General features: G+C 32.6%; 1 protein-coding gene across 1 annotated transcript in view; it reads right to left on the reverse strand.

Annotated features, from left to right (window-relative positions):
* The window catches only part of LOC139485342 (uncharacterized), a 35,863-nt gene extending 19,583 nt beyond the window's left edge, over positions 1–16,280 (reverse strand). The window contains exons 1-3 of the mRNA XM_071269758.1: positions 16,186–16,280; positions 11,410–11,992; positions 6,281–6,301 (exon numbers count right to left, since the gene is read on the reverse strand). Coding sequence (XP_071125859.1) covers positions 6,281–6,301; positions 11,410–11,980 — 592 coding nt within the window. The 5' untranslated portion in view covers positions 11,981–11,992; positions 16,186–16,280. The remainder of the gene's footprint in view (positions 1–6,280; positions 6,302–11,409; positions 11,993–16,185) is intronic.
* Between the last annotated feature and the right edge of the window lie 3,284 nt (positions 16,281–19,564).

Below are 19,564 nucleotides of genomic sequence, written 5' to 3' on the forward strand. Positions count from 1 at the left end.
AATATGATAGTTTAAAAAGTATTGTCCTGCATGACACCTGATTTTTACCTAAAATTGAAAATTTTTATAAGGTTAAGGTGCTCTAAACTTATTTTTATAGGTTGAAAACAAATTTTTTGAAGTTCTGTTTATAAAATGTCATTTTATGATTTTTTTTTATAAATAAATCTTAATAATTAAGGTTTATGTATAATAACAAACATTACTTAAGCCTAAATGGTATCATTTGCATTTAGGTAGAGTTTAGAAATAGAAAAAAAAATGTCAAAATTGAAACCCTCTCAAATTTTCACAGATTTTTACATATGACCTTTGACCTCAATTAAAAAAAAATGTGACCATATCAAGTCCTGACGACAGGCATATTGTTGTTGTACAATGTTGTCTCTTTTCAATGATATATTATATAGATGTGTGTTCGGTGAGGAGATTAAATTTAAAAAAATCTGCCTTCAGTCACCGCACTATGTGTTTTTGCCAGTTCGGTCATTAAAATCAATGATTTAAAATATATTGTAAAAACTTTATGTCGGTGCGAACAAAACAGAGCGTGGCACGTTGATATGTTTAAAACATATGTTGAGCGTACTAATGAATAACCCAATTACCACTTTTACCCGTGGTTTAATCTGAGAACGATCATGACAAACAAGATATAATTCAATCACCTTTCGATTCTAAGACTATGGAAGAGAAACATCTGAAATTTGTCAAATTTGAACTAAAATTTTGCACATCTGACCTTTAAACGTAGAGGTAAATTGAAAACTTTTGTATTTTCTTTAAAAAGAATAAGAGGCAATGTTTCTCCTGACCTACCGAATTATACTATTTACCGGATTTGTTATCTCATAAACAACACGACGGCTGCCACATGTGGAGCAGGATCTGCTCACCCTTCCGATGCACCTGAGATCACCCCTAGTTTTTGATGGGGTTCGTGTTGGGGTTTTTTCTTAGTTGTCTATGTTGTGTCATGTGTACTATTGTTTGTTTGTTTGTCCTTTTCATTTTTGGCCATGGCGTTGTCAGTTTGTTTTCGATTTGTGAGTTTGACCTCTCCCTCTGGTATATTTCGTCCCTCTTTCTCCAATTTAGTAACATCATTAATGGCTAAAACCACTTAAACTTCATTTCATGAGACAATAACATGCTTTAGAAGGATAAGAGTGAGCCAAGTCATAGTAAATGAAGCTCTCATTGTCTCCTTGTGGCAAAATCAGATACAATCTTTCGTTTCGTGACTGATTTCAGAAAAGTAAATTCAGTTTCAACCCATATTTCTATACGATTCCAAGGATAAACGACTGAATTGGTGATATTGAGCATGCAAAATTTGTGATCAAATTCGATTTAATTAAAGGTTACTGGCAGGAGTAATTGACACAGATACCCCGTCAAATATCAGTATCGTCGCAATAGATGGTATATTTCAGTATATATCGTCATGCCGTTTGGTATTAAAAGTGATGAGGATCTTCTTGTATGTAGTGATTGCTGGGAGAAGTGTTTGACACGTTAACATGAAACTATTGACAGATTGTCACAATAAAATTTGACTATTTATAAATTGTATGTTTTAGGCTTGACTTTGCGGTTGGGCTGAGGGCCTTAGTATTTAATTTCTGATACATTTGGTCTTTTATGGGATGTTGTCCCAGTAGCAATCATACCTGACTCGCCCAGAACGATTGATTGATTGTTGGTTGCTTAACGTCCAGTGGCAAATATTTCATGCATATTCAGGACGAGAACAAGTTCACAATAAATACAATAGGTAGGTTGTTGTAATAGAGGCCATCTAGGATGATGGTCGAGGAAATTTGGACTGCCACTGGAAAATGAGGGTATATTTGATAGGGACAGACATTTTGCCTTGGAACAGGCCACCTACGGACCCCTCAAAGAGTTGTTTCAAGGGTTCTTTACGTGCAAAGAGCGTGGCACTCTCTTTACACGAGGAATCGGATTTAACGTCCCCTTCTGACGGACGTGACTGCGAACTTGATACATCCCGCACAGCCAAACGGACGCCCCACTTCGGCAAGCGTTTTACTGCCGGTCGGGAGAAGACCAAGTGACCATATTTCTAGACCCCAGTCACCCTTGGGGTTTCGCCCAGAACGTGCATAGATTAGATTTTTTCCCAAGGTTGATCATCATGCTTAAATTAAAATGAAATGTCTTATTTGAAGAAAAAAAAACTTTTATTGTAGACGTCCGTTGTACTTTGAATAGTTTATGAATTTTGTTAATTGTTTGTTTGATTTACCTCTAAGGGTAAAATATTTCATGCATGCTCATGACGAAAAAACATAAATTTTAAAATACAATAGGTAAATCTTGCAATAGGAGGTAGACATTGAGGTAGGACGTACAAATTGGAATATCAATGGAAAATAAGGGTATTTGAATAAAGATAAACTAGCGACATTTCAACAGTAAGAGCACAGACTTATTAGCTCGGGGCCTGATATGTTTCCGGGTAGGGTGCCTATTTGTGATGCGAACTAATATCTTCATGTGATTTTACGCGTAAGAAAAATGCATGGCTCAGCGTGTCAATCTTATATTATATTAACATGCATGTGTTCTGAATATTCATTAAGATATATATGCCACTTGACTTATCATCATCTGTATCTATTTCCCACTCTGTATATGAATGGGTACGTCAAAGATCCCTTTCGGCTATTTATTTTACTGTTATTCTTCTACTGGTTTATATTACACCTCCTTTAATTTTCACGGACCGAAATTTAAAAAAAATGCCAGATGATGTTTTTCAACCAAGCACTTGTGCCTGTTAGCATATCTTTAACAGCAAATAATATTAAATCCAACGTCCCTGTTGTGATATTTATTATTAAATGAATCAAAGTTGACTCTTAAGCTTTGGATTTTTCTGTGTCGCTGGGTAGCTGCCACATTAATGTATACCTTTATCTCATTGTACAACAAACCAGAGGATTGAATTGGGTATATAATATTGACATCTCTAGACCTCCCCAGTCCGATAGTATACCCTTGCAAAAGGTGGGTTTCATTGTGGATAATTATACCAGATATTATAAAAACTTAAAACAGCAAACCTTGTCACTTACACGAGACAGTCGTCGCTGTATGTTTATGAGTTATTGCCACTCAATGCAGATTTTGTTTCTGTACTATCGCTCCTAGTATGGTTAGATAGGATAAAATGAAACCTTTTTTGGACAACGTTATTTCATGTTCAAAAAGATTAATTGCAAAGAGAAAAATAAGAAAGGCTAAAAAAAAGCTTAAAAATCAAATATGTAAATATGGTTTAACTGCCGGAGATAATTATCAACTGAAGACGAATGATTGTACATCACTTATCACTTAATTGTGCCGATTAATAATGTGTTCCCTTGATGTTTAGTGACCAATATGTCATGCATATTTAGGACGAGATGTAAAGTTGATGAAACTAAAGCAAATCATAACAATTTCAGAGCATCACTTCAATACGTAACTGCTTTGTCTAGCGGTGAAACGTATGCTGTAATAGAATAAAGTTGATCCATAATCAAAATCGTCAGTTACGTTATTAGCCCCCTTTTTTGTCCAAGGTAGACAAATGCCAAAAACGAAAGGACACAAATTTACAATCAATATCGACCAATGTAAGAAAATTACATGTTGACTTATTTTGAAATTCAACTCTTATTGCAGGCTGCATTTCCAGTTTCGGAAATGTTTGTATTTCCACTCAATACCGTGGTATTATATTCCGGAGATATTTAATCAACCAAAAGCACTTCAATTCTCTGAAATTGTTCATAATGGTACCGGTATTTCATTTATTTTATTGATCCTATGTTTGACCATCCGATTATAAGTGGGTGTGACTAATTAGTCATACCCGATTGACTTTTAGTAAATTAACCTGGACCTTTAAGACCGTAACCGGATTAATAACTTCGAGGAACAATAAGTAAAAAAAAGGGAACTTTAGTGTTGTGAGATCGACTCAGGTATCTTAGATAATTATTTTGCTTTGAATAACAATGTAAAAAGCACGAACAGGTTAATAAGGCAATTAAACGTTTGGGCTTCAAAATTCTACATAATTATTAACTTTATGCAGTTACTTTGCCCTTTCAAAACATTAAATATTTCACAAACAATACGTGAATACAAGGAAAACTCATTTCTAAAAACAGAAATCATTGTGATTGGTATTGTTGTAGTGTCATTAAGTACGTTACAATGAATAGTGGTATTGCAAACATCGAAATCCCTCACAAAATGTTATCACACACTATGAATCAAATAACTTTCGATTACAGTAATCCTGTCATTCTGAAAATTTAAACTTTTAATGGTTTCTTGTGTATTTTACTGATTTAAACATTATCATACATAACCCTTCATACAATACTACAAGAGAGGCGAAATATACCAGAAGAACATTCAAACTCATATGTTGAAAAAAAAAGTGAAATAACAAAAAATACAATACTAAACTCAAAGGAAAATCCAACCGAAAAGTCCATAATCACAGGGCAAAATCAAACGAAAAAACACATAAAAAACGAATGGACAAGATCTGTCATATTCCTTACTTGGTACAGACATTTTCAAATGTAACAAAATTGTTTAAACCTAAAAAAAAAGACAGACAACGCCATGGTTAATAAAAAAAAAGACCAATAGACAAAGAATGAAGTCGGTCTCATATGAATAAAAGAACGGGTCGGCAAGAAGAAAGGTACGTTTTGTTCCAATGTGTCGGCGAATTGTGTGTTAAAACATGTCCTACAAACATAACAAATATGTTGACAATCAAGAAATTAAACATGGTATCACCAGCCTAGTATTCAGCACTTCTGTGCTGACATCAATCACACTGATATGGTCATATTTATAAATTAACTGTTTAAAAATGCTAATCAACTTCGTACTATATTTGTCCTTTCAATTTTTCTTTGATTCGAGCGTCACTGAAAAGTCTTTTGTAGACGAAACGCGCGTCTGGCGTGGATGCAAAACTTTATCCTGAAATCACAAATGAGTTTATATACAACCACTGGGTCGATGCCACTGCTGGTGGATTTTTAACTCCACGAGTGTATCACCAGCCTAGTATTCAACACTTCTGTGCTGACATGAATTACCATTGATATGGACATATTTTTGGATTAACTGTTTACAAACGTTTGAATTTTTGAAATTCTAAGGTTTTTATACCTTAGGAATGGATTACCTTATCTGTATTTGGCAAAACTTTTAGAACTTTTGGTCCACCATGCTCTTCGTATTTTCTGTGGCCTTTTTATACTTTTTTTATTCGAACGACGCTGATGAGTCTTTTGTAGACAAAAAGCGTGTCTGGCGTGGATGCAAAATTTGATCCTGGTATCTATGATGAGTTTATTTATAACCACTGAGTCGATGCCACTGCTGGTGGAGTTTTAATTTTCAGAGGGTATCACCAGTCCAGTAGTAGCACTTCTTTGCTGACATGAATTATCATTGATATGGTCATATTTATGGATTTGTTGTTTACAAAACGTTTGAATTTTTGAAATTCTAAGACTTTTCTACCTCAGAAATAGATTACCTTAGCTGTATTTCGCAAAACTTTTAGGAATTTACGTCCTTAATGCTCTTCAACTTCGTACTTTATTTGGCCTTAACCTTTTTTGATTCGATCGCACTGATAAGTCTTTTGTAAACGAAACGCGCCTCTGACATGGATGCAAAATTTGATCCTAGTATCTATGATGAGTTTATTGTTAATGTCAGTTTAAGATAATTTTTGTTAGAAACAGGGTGATTTTTTATAACATAGGGTTTTTCTCTCTTTAAGACAAAATAATTGTATTTACTTTGGCCTTTCATTTTTAGAGAAACAAAGCAGGATCATCTCTTTGAAACCTTCGTTTAGTTCTGAATGGGGAAGTCTAGTGTGTAAAGTGTAGAACAGTCATATTTTTATAAAATGTTATTGCAAGATGAAAGAAACTTGTTTTTTAATTACCTGTTTGATTTTTTTAGTTTCCCATTTGATTTACGCCAGCTCTAGCATATGTAGTTTGGCATATGTAATGTTCACCTTTACACAGGACACTCCAAAAGATGTGTTTCTTTTACTTGTATTCAATTGAATATCTAATTGACACCAAGAGGGCATGATAAACAAAGGATTTACAATGACAACATTGAATATACGACCTAAGAAAAACTTCATAAATTAACGATATAAAATTCGGTGAATTATAATTTTCTTGTTTATTAAAAGAGAGATACTTACCATTTCTAGTAGTATGCTGGACTGAAATAAAAAAAAACATTGAGAGGGTATTACATGTAATTGTATACAAATTTATTTAATCATGTAATTATCGGCCTCTTGATATTCAATGTATAAGTTGACATTTGATGGATACCATGCGTTTCTGTAATAGTTACCCCATAAGGACACGGTGTGTCAGTGTAGGATCACCCTTATATCCGAAGTCCAGACGGTGATCTGACATTGAAACGTCAAGTCCAACTTGGATTAATTATTTCTTTTTTTTAGCTGTTCTAGATTAGATTAAAAACCATTTACGTTTCATAAAATGTAGTTTTGTTAGCCCAACACAATGTTTGAATATGTTAAACTAACAGTAAGTGTGTATCCAGTCGTCGTGGTGTAAGGGTTTGAGTCGTGGGTCTACTATAGTATACGCTAAAGGTCTAGAGAGTTCAAATATATTTCTTTCTATGGTTGAGTTTTTCTTTCACATGAAGAAACCACATTTCGGTTTTGATTGACATTTTATAGTTCTTGAACTATCATTTACCTGTACGAATCAATTATGTTACATTCATCTGTCTAAAAAAATTAAGAAAGAGGAGGTTAATCTTAAAAGTATCGGACAGTTAAAGGCTTCATAAAAATTTCTCATAGTTAAATTTGAGTTCAATCACAGAAATAAAGAACGGGTTCAATAAATACAATGACATCACAACAATGTGTTAATTAACGGTATACAATCTCTGCATTGATCTAGAAACGCTTATTATAAAAAAAACACACACACAAATAAGCGACGTTACAATACAATTCATGTTTTTTTTTCATTGTTAAAGGCCGTACGGGTGCATTTAATTGCTTACATCTACATCAGTTGAACTTTGGCGGATATTTGTATGATGGAAAAACATACCAGATTAAATCTCAGATGTTTAGATTGTTAACTTAAATACTTGTTTGATAAGATTGGGTGATTGGTTTAGGTTAACTGACCTTTTATTGAAGTAATTTATCACACTTACACTACAAACCAGTAAAACTCTGAAATGACTACATCTGTACTCGACTGTTCTGATTCCTTACTCGACCAGTCTGAATTGGTCTGACTTTTACTAGACATTACTCGACCCCAGTCTTAATTATACTCGATTGTACTGAATCGTACTTGAGTAACTTGACCCTTATTTTTGCCATTGAAAAAAGTTTTGACAAATATTACTCGACCAGTCTAAAACAGTCTTAACCCATTCTCGACCTGTACCTGACCTATTTTTTTCAGTCTAAACCAATTTTACCAACGGTCTGAACAATACTCGACCAGTCTGAACCATACTGGACCTACTAACCTGTACTTTTGTAACTGTTAAAATATATGTCTTCTAAACTGACATTCATAATAACAGCCCCAAAAATCAATGAATTGTTTAACCTTATTTTAGAAATATATCTATTGTTATAATTTGGCATTTTTTTTTTTTATATTATATAGAATTTATAAAAAAAATAGTAAAATTGTTCTTCTGTTTAGTGGTGAAGTGCAGAGTATCACCTCTGTTTTGGGCAAACACATTAATAAGATCACACCTGGTCACACTAAAAACTGCTCAGAGTCTGAATTGACCAGTTTTTGTCTCGACTGTACTTAACTGTACTCGACTAGGTCTCGACTTTATTTAATAAGTCTGATTCAGTACTTGATGATCTTTGTGTAGTCTGAAATGGTCTTGACCAAGGCTCGACCTGTCTCGACCTATCTTGACTAGTCTCGACCTGTCACGACTAGTCTCGACTGAGTCTCAACCAGTCTCGACCTGTCTCGACTAGTCTTGACCTCAAATTTAGTTTTGACTGGTGTAAATCCGCCCATCTAACTAAATTAAATATTGATCTTACAAAATTCAAGCTTATGAGGTAGTTTGATTTATTGCTGTGAAATGAAAGAATTTAATTTTACAATAGATAAAAATAAAAATTATTATATAAATTCAGACAGGCATCTTTAATTTTTTTTATAACTTTTTCAAATCTACTTTGATTTTCATCGAACTATGCAGCTATCTTAGATATATATTAAGCTTACTGAAAACCATGTCATTCAGTTTTTTTGTTGATGCTGTAAAACATAAGAATTAAAGTAATCGTGGTAAAAAAGCTAGGATTTGAAATTCGGACAAAATAGAGATAGTACACTTTGATTTTTTTAATAACTTTTTCAAATCAACTTGGATTTTTCATCAAACTATGCAGCTATCTTAGATATAAATTAAGCTTACTGAATCCAAGGTCATTTTTTTTTTTGTATTGCTGTCAAATTCATGAATTAAATTAATCTAGGTAAAAAAAGCTAGAATTTGCAGTTCGAACAAAATAGAGATAGTACACTGTAATTTTTTTAAATAAATTTTTCAAATCAACTTGGAGTTTCATCAAACTATTCAGCTTTCTTAGATATATATTAAGCTTACTGAATCCCATGTCAATTAGTTTTTTTGTTGTATTGCTGTAACATTAAAGAATTAAAGTAATCTTGGTATAAAAAAAGCTAAGATTTGCAATTCGCACAAAATAGAGATAGTACACTTTAATTTTTTTAATAACTTTTTCAAAACAACTTGGATTTTCATCAAACTATGCAGCTATCTTAGATATATATTAAGCTTACTGAATCCCAGGTTATTTTTTTTTTTTTTGTATTTCTGTCAAATTTAAGAATTAAATTAATCTAGGTCAAAAAAGCTAGAATTTGCAGTTCGAACAAAATAGAGATGGACACTGTAAGATCACACCTGGTCATCAGAGGTATTGAATTTTAAATAACATTCATTCAAAATTGCAACATCCTATTACCTTAAATAACAAGGTCTTTTGACTATACTAGATAAGTAATTCACGAGTTCAAGAAAAAATGGCTTTCTTTTTACCCGTAAAACACAAATGTACTGAGGTAATTAAACCATATTAAAGTAATTTGTTGATGCCATGTCTTTCATTTGACAAAAACTACTTAAATTTAATTGAAATCAATTATCGCTGTTACTAAAACATTTCCTTTTTAAAGAAGGTTATCAAGGATTGCTATGGAAATTCTATTATCATGATTATATTAAATTCTTGGTTTAATAAAACAAAACAAAGACCTCATTTTTTAAAATTTATTAAGTTGCTTTATATACTATTTTATAGATATATATTGATTAAATTGTTCACTGCATTATTAACTAAACCCAACTGACACCATAAATCTATACTAAGCTTATATTAATGGTGAATATAGTCCAGTTACCATAAAATACTTCTGAAACATTCATTGTTTTTAATAACATTGAAAATATAAGTCAAAATTCATTTAAGAGGTTATTTTATCAGCTTGGTTTATTTATATTTTATTAAGTTGATTTATATAACTATGTAAGTGTTGATGAATATTGTGTTATATTATAATTGATTGTTGTGAAATTTTAATTCCAATACTTTATTGACAATATTTTTAATTTCAAGTCGTTGTTCAAACTTCATTTTTTTTTAATACAGTTCCTAAAATTCAGTTGATAGATACAAAGAATATGTCTTGTTTGTTTAAGACTTGGTCGATTATAGTTTAGACTAGGTCGAGTATGGTTCAGCCTAGATCGCGCATAGTTTAGACTCATATAAAATGGTTAAGTACTGGTCGAGTACAAGTTTAGATAGTCCAGTCAAACTTAGTTTTAACCTCAAACTAATTTAGTTCTAATCTATAGCATTAAGCACTAAATATACACAGATAAAAGTCTCATAAAATCTAACTTGAGGAAAAATCAAAATCAGCATTTTTTATTTCCTACAAAAACTAACATTGGAAGGGAGATAACTCCACAAAAATGGGTCTTTTTTTTGTCAGTATTGTGTTGATTTTTTAAAAATTTATGTAAAGTATGATACTTTCATTGGGTTTTAAGTTCGTATTTGATTATTTGATATAATCTTCTGCTCATGAAATGTACAAATCTGAAGTGTAATGGGTATTATTATCTTTTTTTAAATTCTGCATTTCCATTACAGAAATTGCAAATTTGTGTCAAATTAGAAAAAAAAATAATGTGAAAATGTGGTATTGTTTAAATTATTATAATATATTTGTACAACATTTAACTTTAAACCACAAAACTAATAATATATATTTAATTATTTTCATCAAATTTGAGATTCTTTACCTTGACATGTTGAACAATTCAATAAATGGTCATCAAATGAATAAGGAAATCTAAATTGTAGCTTGATTAAAGATACGAAAACACCTTTAGAGTTTTTTGTTTACTCTAAAGATGGCTAAAGTATCAATAACCAATACATTCTGTTAAATAGAAGCAGTAAATTTATAATTTTGTATCGATTTTTATTGATATTTCAGCCTTTTTGGTAGAGTTATCACCCTTTTAATTTCAATGCAGATCTTCAAAGAAATTTGAAGTCATGATTTTTTTTGTCTTTCTCAAGTTAGATTTTATGGGACTTTTTTCTGTGTATATTTGTGGTATAATGCTAAAGATTAAAACTTTAAAATCTTATGTTGCAATTTCTTTAAGGTTAGGGTCAAATTTATGCTAGATTGACTGAACTAAGACTATTAAGTATGGTTTAGACTACAGTCAAGTATTGTCAAGTAAATTTCTAACCAATTCAGACTGGTCGAGTAGAAATCAGTACACTCAAGTACTGATATAGGTCATTTCAGACTTTTACTGGTTTGTAGTGTTATTAGGTGATAACGTTATGACTGCGAGATATTATAATATAAATGAACTGTTAAAAAATCTAATTCACTAGAAAATTATTCAACAAAGACCTGGATCATTCAAAATGGCAACATTTATTGATAGCTTATTTTTCGAAAATAATATGTTTTGGCAATTTAAAATATTTGTGGAAAAGGAATTTTCTTTGGCAGCTGATGCAAGGCTTAAAATGGTCTTACATATAGACACAGAGCGAATGACATTAATTTCATTTGAAAATGTTTATGTGTCGGGAGACTTTTTCGTAGCAATTATGATATAATTGTTACATTTTGAAATCCGTCATTTTTTGTAAATAATATGATTGTCAAAAAACTAAGTACAAATATATCGCAACATCATAATGCAACGTTATGTTCGTATTACCTTGCGTAATGAACTCGTGTCGCACAACGGTTTCAACGTAAACCCTGTAACGCTGGACTTCATCCTTTACCACTTTGTCAGCCCAATGTTGTCTGTCTATTTCATCAATTTCTTTTTTATATGTGTTTCGTTCCACACCATTAACTCTTTCAAAGTACGAAGCGACATCTCGAATTTCATCAAGGTAACGTGTGTAATCATCATTATCGAGGCTAGCTTCACCACTATGTACAATGTCGTTGCGCTTCTGTCGTAGACGGTCAATCAAATCTCCAACTGTATTTGCTGCGTGCCCAATTGATATGTCCTCATGCGGATGAAATAGAATGTCTCCGTATTTTACGATTGCCACAAGTGCAGTTATATCCCAATCTGAAGGCGTGTTTATCCTTACAAGAGCTCTTGAAATGGCATCAGATCTTTCTCCGAGTACATTAGCTCTGGTGTATTCTACAAGATCTCGATAACGACTACCGACTCCGACTCGATTTTCTACAAATATCAGGATCCATATTTTACTGTTTTCTGAGATTAATTTGAAGATTTTGGCGAATCTTGTTTCTGCATCCATCCGAAATTTTTTCTGAAATCAACATTAAAACACACATACTGAATTTTAATCTAATGCATATGTTCCATCTTAAAATAGCGTATACTTTTGTTTCTTATTTCTTAAAATAGAGATTCTTTTTAAGTACTATCACGTATTTATGATCGATTTTCATTAATATTTTGTAACATTTCTCACGTTTTCCGATGTTGTCCTTAAGATTTATAGGTTTCATTTCGAATGAGAATTGGATATCGCTGAATATCAACTCGAGTTATACAATTTCAATATAATAATAAACTATAATAATAAACTAGCCTTCGGCGAGTTTATCATTACTATTTAAATAAACTAACGTCATTTTGGTCTTTCCAGTCTTCATCGCATAGGACATTACGGTTGTGACCAAATCAACGACATCGGTAAACGTTATGGTGCCATTAACTTATTAATAGTGGGTACTACATTCCCTCGTAGAGACATACGTGAGGATAAATGTATAGACAAACTTTATGCAGAACATTTTTAGAAAGAGACAGTGCTAGCGACGAAAAATTTGGTGCTTTGTTTAATTTTGTACAACAGTAGTGACCAAGCTCATTCATATTTGCTTAAATTCACCCGTTTATTGACGAGATATCAGTAAAAAAAAATTTCGACGGTACCATTGATATATTCTCTTTTTTTAATTAGTTTTCTATAGTGCGTCTTTTTTTTAGGTTCTCCTCTTTTCTTTTTACCTTCTGGTATCAATCCGAGGGCTACTTATGTCATGTCATAAGTATCCCTGAAGAATTTTGTTTTATAAAAATGACTTATGAAAAACGATCGGTTTACATGATTTTATCAATTAAATCGACAACGTTTTGCTTTTCCATTTCTTTAACGCGATCCACATGACTTTTACCTTTGTGTACAATTTGTATATCAAGATGTATGATATAAAGTTAAATACAGTATGTAAAATGATTTTCGAAAGATCGTTTGTTAACTCAAATTTTATATTGGCAAACTGCCTGATAAATAGTGCATGATAGACTGAAAACACTTCCCTTTAATATAGAACCTGTAGATTAAACATATCGATTTTGAATGACTTACCGAATGAAGTGCAAATGGGAAGTTTGTTTCTACCTTCCAATAAACGTTAAACCTAGTGCATTTTTTTTGTGATTGTAGCTTAAAAAAATGCTTTCAGATGATAATCTTGAAGAGAAGGAAACATGAAATATTTTAAATGTTTCCTTTAGATAATCGTGACACCTCGGGGTATTGTGCAATATACAAGGCAAGCACGGTTTTAATTTTGGGTGTTGGGTATATAGATAGGTATGTATTAATTTCGATCAAACATCAAACTGCATGAAAAACCTCATAAATTCATAATAAAAGTTTACGATTGTGAAGCGGAAGTCAGAATAAGCCCCACTTTATGGGAAAAGTTTTATGAATTAACAAAATTAAATATTGCAGATGTTAATAAGACATAATTCTTGTTATGATATTGTAACTATTGTATTTATTTATGTTGGCCTGATTTGTTTTGTGGGGCCTGATAGTTGTTTGCAAAATAATCTATAACTGTACAGTTTAGAAATCCCTAGAACAATCACAAAATGATTGGAACTTTCCATTTGACTTACATAATGATTCCAGAATGATCTTAATAATGATCATATTTTGACAGTAAAGTTGACAGTAATACTTGTGTAAAACTTCTTGTAAACTTTTGCATAATAAATATTGTTAAATTTTGTAATTGATTTGTGTCTTTTGTTTGTTACAATTTACAGGTTATGTCGGCCGTAACAGTCTGTCGAACATAATTAATTATACATATTTCGATTTTGTCCTATATATTTTTGCTAAAGGTTTAAAGTAAACCAAATCAAAACTGTCCAATTGAAATAATCTTATATGAACTTAGTCTGGTGTATGTGTTAATGAATTAAATGTTTGATCTTTTCTACATTGTCTATTTTAGAACCCAAACTAGTCAGCCAAACATGTTACTGGCATCATCACCATGACATCACAAGCAACATATCTGAAGAGAAGGGTCAAAGTTATATTAAAATCGTTCATTTCTCAGCAAGTAAACATAATGTTGAAAGACTTGCAAAACGTATCTCTTTTTGTAGGGCTCAATTAATGAGTCTTTTGTTCCCTTTGAATAAACTCATCAAAGATACCAGGACTTATTTTTGTATATACGCCAGACGCGCGTTTGTTTACAAAAGACTCATAAAAGAGGGACGACAGATACCAAAGGGACAGTCAAACTCATAAATCTAAAACAAACTGACAACGCCATGGCTAAAAATGAAAAAGAAAAACAGAAAAACAATAGTACACATGACACAACATAGAAAACTAAAGAATAAACAACACGAACCCCACCAAAAACTAGGAGTGATCTCAGGTGCTCCGGAAGGGTAAGCAGATCCTGCTCCACATGTGGCACCCGTCGTGCTGCCTATGTGATTGCAAATCTGGTAAATAGTCTAACTCGGTAGGTCACACTCATGAAAGTGAAGGGGATTGTAGTTACGGCGTAAGGAACATATCCGATATCATTTGTGAAACGGTTATTCCATAACGGTCAACCAACTCGTGATGGCGTCCGTAAAATTTACGAAGGGATGATTTCAACTTCACCATTTGGAACTCTTGGTTTAATAGCTTCCTTGTGAGCAGTAACCCTCTATCAAGAAAATCATGATAGGAAATGCAAGCACGGGAATATCGTATCAATTGGGAGATATATACCCCGTATGCAGGTGCTGCTGGAATGTTGCTACTTAGAAATGGAAAGTTCACAATTGGAAAGCTGAAATCATCACTATTGTCAAAAAGTTTTGTTTTCAACCGACCCTCATTGTCAATTTATAGATGTAAGTCAAGATATGAAGCCGACATAACTGTATTTGTAGTATCCTTTATCCTTCATAAGTGACGCTCGAATCCAAAAAAATTAAAAAGGCCAAAAGAAGTACGAACTTGAAAAGCATTGAGGACCAATATTCCTAAAATTTTTGCCATATACAGCTAAGGTAATCCATGTCTGAGGTAGAAAAGCCTTAGTATTTCAAAAAATTCTAAATTTTGTAAACAGTTAATTTATAAATATAACCATATCAATGATAATTCGTGTCAGCACAAAAAGTGCAGACTACTGGACTTGTGATACCCTCGGGGAAATAAATCTCCACCAGCAGTGGCATCGACCCAGTTGTTGTAAATAAACTCACCATAGATACCAAGACTAAATTTTGTATAAACGCCAGACGCGCGTTTCGTCTACAAAAGACTCATCAGTGACGCTCTTACCCAAGAGGTTAAAAAGACCAAATTTAGTACGAAAAACACTTCTTTATTTTAATACGTATAGATTATAACATGCCCTTTTCCATATTGGCCCTTATATCATCCAGAGACTCCCATATCGGCGTCGAGGCTTTAGCCTAGACCGGTTATGGGTCGCGGGATGATACCCAGGCCAATATGGAAAAGACATGTTATAATTTTTTATCACATATGTAAGTTCTGCAGAAAAGAGAAAAAAGGTCAATTATAACAATTTAATGAAACCTAAAAGGTAAAATCTTAAACATTGATCACAAACGTGTCGTTCAGGATGCAATGACGTCACGTCATTTGGAATCAGGGCACAATAACCAATAACCTCTTTTTTGCCGCGGGCAATTTTGAGGTTATTACATATGCAAAATCCGACGTATTCGTAACAAATATAATTATGATAAAATGGCTTATAAAACATACATTGTATACAATTACCAAGAGGATCCAGATGACATTACATAATATAGTTAGAGCTCATTTTCTCGAATGACATTCACTTTCAAACATGATGAGTAAGTTAAGATATGTCATATTGGTAAGTATGATAGTATGATAGTATATTTAATCGGAAGATACATGTGCATATTGGCTATTAAAGTTATAAAAAAGACTTTTGTCGTGTTAACAATAACCGATTCGTTTGATGTTCATTATTTCGCATTTAGAAGTGAATTATGCTGTAAGATTAGCGAAACACTGATCTGTTAATACCATGTCACAATTCGTAATATGTATCAAATGAAGAAAAAACCCAGTCTTATTGAACTAAATTTCATCAACCATGAGAAACATGGTTTTGTATAAAAAAAGAATTGAGAGTTGCAATTTTGTTCATAAAATCTAATATTATAATCAGACCATACCTTTATATGGAATATGAAGTGACAGTTTCAGGGCGGATATTCTGTTCTGTAAAATGCCGTTTGATTACTGGTTTACATACAAGGCTTAGATATAGTATCTGCAGGTAGGTCTACAAATATATCCCTGTAATATAGAAAAAACTAGAAGAGTCGGCGAATACCAGGTGGGGACTTTAAATATAGTATCTAATCAATACTGCAGGTAAGTCTAAAAATATATCCCTGTAATGTGGACAAATAAAAGAGGCGGAGAATACCAGGGTCATGTTGAATTGCGTATTAAATATTTAATGGTATTTAAAAATATCAAAATACATGTACAACAGGAATTTAAAATGGGTTGATGTATAGTATGTCTTAATATAATGGAAACAAGATTTAGGATTTCTTCATTTCATTTTATAAACCCCAAACTACATTTTGTTTTAAATGATCGAATACATTATCCAAATGTTTCCAAATGAAAGGCGAAAAACAAGCAATAATATTTGTTTTTACTTTCACAGTATTTAAACCACGGTTTTGTACCACTCAATAACGAAAAAATATTTAACTTTCAAAGAATGATAAATACAAACCGGCAAATTCAAACGGCAACACAATATTTTTTTCCTGTATTTTAAAATTCTTTTTTTTGTGACTCATTTGAAATTCTTTTTTTTTTGTGTGGCTCATTACAACATACAATGTAGTATATGCTTAAGCTGATACTGAGTTATATATATTTTGAACTTAAACTAAATGAAACCATTAAATTCAAACGTTCAAAATATCAATATGTCCAATAAATTACATGGTAATGTTTCTGTGTGGATCAGAAGATATTTCTGTAGGTATGTTCTTCCATGAATATTGTGTGGTTGATTGCTCCTTATTATGAGGGGTAATTCCAAAGGAGTCAAGTTCCTTCTATAGCGTGAAATCAAAATGTTCGTCGTCGTGTAGTTTCTTTGTCGGTCAACATTGGTGTTGGGCAACTAACCAATTCCCGATGGACTGCAATTGGACTTTTGCAAGTGTAGTATCCGGAGGGTTAGTTTTAGGTCATCAGACAGACGCCTCCGGGTGCGGGAATTTCTCGCTACATTGAAGACCTGTTGGTGACCCTCTGCTGTTGTTTTTTATTTGGTCGGGTTGTTGTCTCTTTGACACATTTCCCATTTCCATTCTCAATTTCATCTAGAGATGTCCGAAGCACTACCCAGAAACCATCCTCTTCCGGTTGAAAATACTAATGGCTACAGACGCTTATATTCACTAGAAGAGCAATCGGCCGTTCCTGACTGCAGGAACGACCATCCAAGGTATATATTGGTCTTTAGTTATACTCGGGATCACAACACAATGTATTAAATGAAATCAATATGAACATTGGCTCCCATCTGCACCATCAAAAGCCATGTTTTGAAAGTATGTGCGCATATCTCCATCCACGCACGAATGGTTAGTTTGTTGTCTCTGTAGGAAGTAAATATCCGTATTAGTAAAGGTATTTCAGGAATTGGCTGCATTTGTGTGGTGCTTTCTCATTTATCTATGGCGTACTGTTTTTTTTTTCTTATATTGATATTTATCGCAAACGTTTAATAAGAAAAATACAAATTTAAAACGAATTTTTTCGATCAACTGATCTCTTTTCTTCGTGGTTTCATTAACATCAATGTTCGAAGTGACTCAGTTGTAGAACATGTTTATGTGTAATATTTTTCTTGATTCTACTTTTTTATCATATCATTTACTTAATAGTCTTATGTAGACGAAATATGCGTTTGCTGTACTAAAGTATAAGCCTTGTATATCTCGGAATATATTTACAATCTTTTGCCCCGATGCCACTGCTGTTTGTTGTGTTGTCAGCCCATTGTCAGTACATATATTCTAACATGAAATATTATCAATATCTTTATTATGAATTTACTGTTTACTGTTGAAATATTATCCCTGTAATATAGAAAAGACTAGAAGAGTCGGCGAATACCAGGTGGGGACATAAAATATAGTATCTAATCAATACTGCAGGTAAATCTAAAAATATATCCCTGTAATGTGGACAAATAGAAGAGGCGGCGAATACCAGGGTCATGTTGAATTGCGTATTAAATATTTAATGGTATTTAAAAATATCAAAATACATGCATGTACAACAGGAATTTAAAATGGGTTGATATATAGTATGTCTGAATATAATGAAAACAAGATTTAAGATTTCTTCACAGTGGGCGGATCCAGCTATTTTAAAAAGGGGGGTTCCCAACCCAGAGTAAAGGGGGGGGTCGAACTATATGCTCCCATTCAAATGCATTGATCGGCCAAAAAAAGGGGGTTCCAACCCCCGGACCCCCCCCCCCCCCTGGATCCGCCACTGCTTCATTTAATCTCCTACAGCCCAAACAACATTTTGTTTTAAATAATCGAATAAATTTTCCAAATGTTTCCAAATGAAAGGCGAAAAACAAGCAATAATATTTGTTTTTACTTTCACAGTATTTAAACCACGGTTTTGTACCACTCAATAACGAAAAAATATTTAACTTTCAAAGAATGATAAATACAAACCGGCAAATTCAAACGGCAACACAATATTGTTTTCCTGTATTTTCAAATTCTTTTTTTTGTGACTCATTTGAAATTCTTTTTTTTTTGTGTGGCTCATTACAACATACAATGTAGTACATGTATATGTTTAAGCGGATACTCAGTTATATATATTTTGAACTTAAACTAAATGAAACCATTAAATTCAAACGTTCAAAATATCAATATGTCCAATAAATTACATGGTAATGTTTCTGTGTGGATCAGAATATATTTCTGTAGGTATGTACTTCCATGAATACTGTGTGGTTGATTGCTCCTTATTATGAGGGGTAATTCCAAAGGAGTCAAGTTCCTTCTTTTAGCGTGAAATCAAAATGTTCGTCGTCGTGTAGTTTCTTTGTCGGTCAACATTGGTGTTGGGCAACTAACCAATTCCCGATGGACTGCAATTGGACTTATGCAATTTATTAAATGAAATCGATATGAACATTGACTCCTATCTGCACCATCAAAAGCCATGTTTTGAAAGTATGTGCGCATATCTCCATCCACGCACGAATGGTTAGTTTGTGGTCTCTGTAGGTAGTAAATATCCGTATTAGTAAAGGTATTTCAGGAATTGGCTGCATTTGTGTGGTGCTTTCTCATTTATCTGTGGCGTACTGTTTTTTTTTCTTATATTGATATTTATTGCAAACGTTTAATAAGAAAATACAAATTTAAAATGAATTTTTTCGATCAACTGATCTCTTTTCTTCGTGGTTTCATTAACATCAATGTTCGAAGTGACTCAGTTGTAGAACATGTGTATGTGTAATATTTTTCTTGATTCTACTTTTTT

This window comes from Mytilus edulis, chromosome 8 (genome assembly GCF_963676685.1).
Source record: "Mytilus edulis chromosome 8, xbMytEdul2.2, whole genome shotgun sequence".
Taxonomy (NCBI): domain Eukaryota; kingdom Metazoa; phylum Mollusca; class Bivalvia; order Mytilida; family Mytilidae; genus Mytilus; species Mytilus edulis.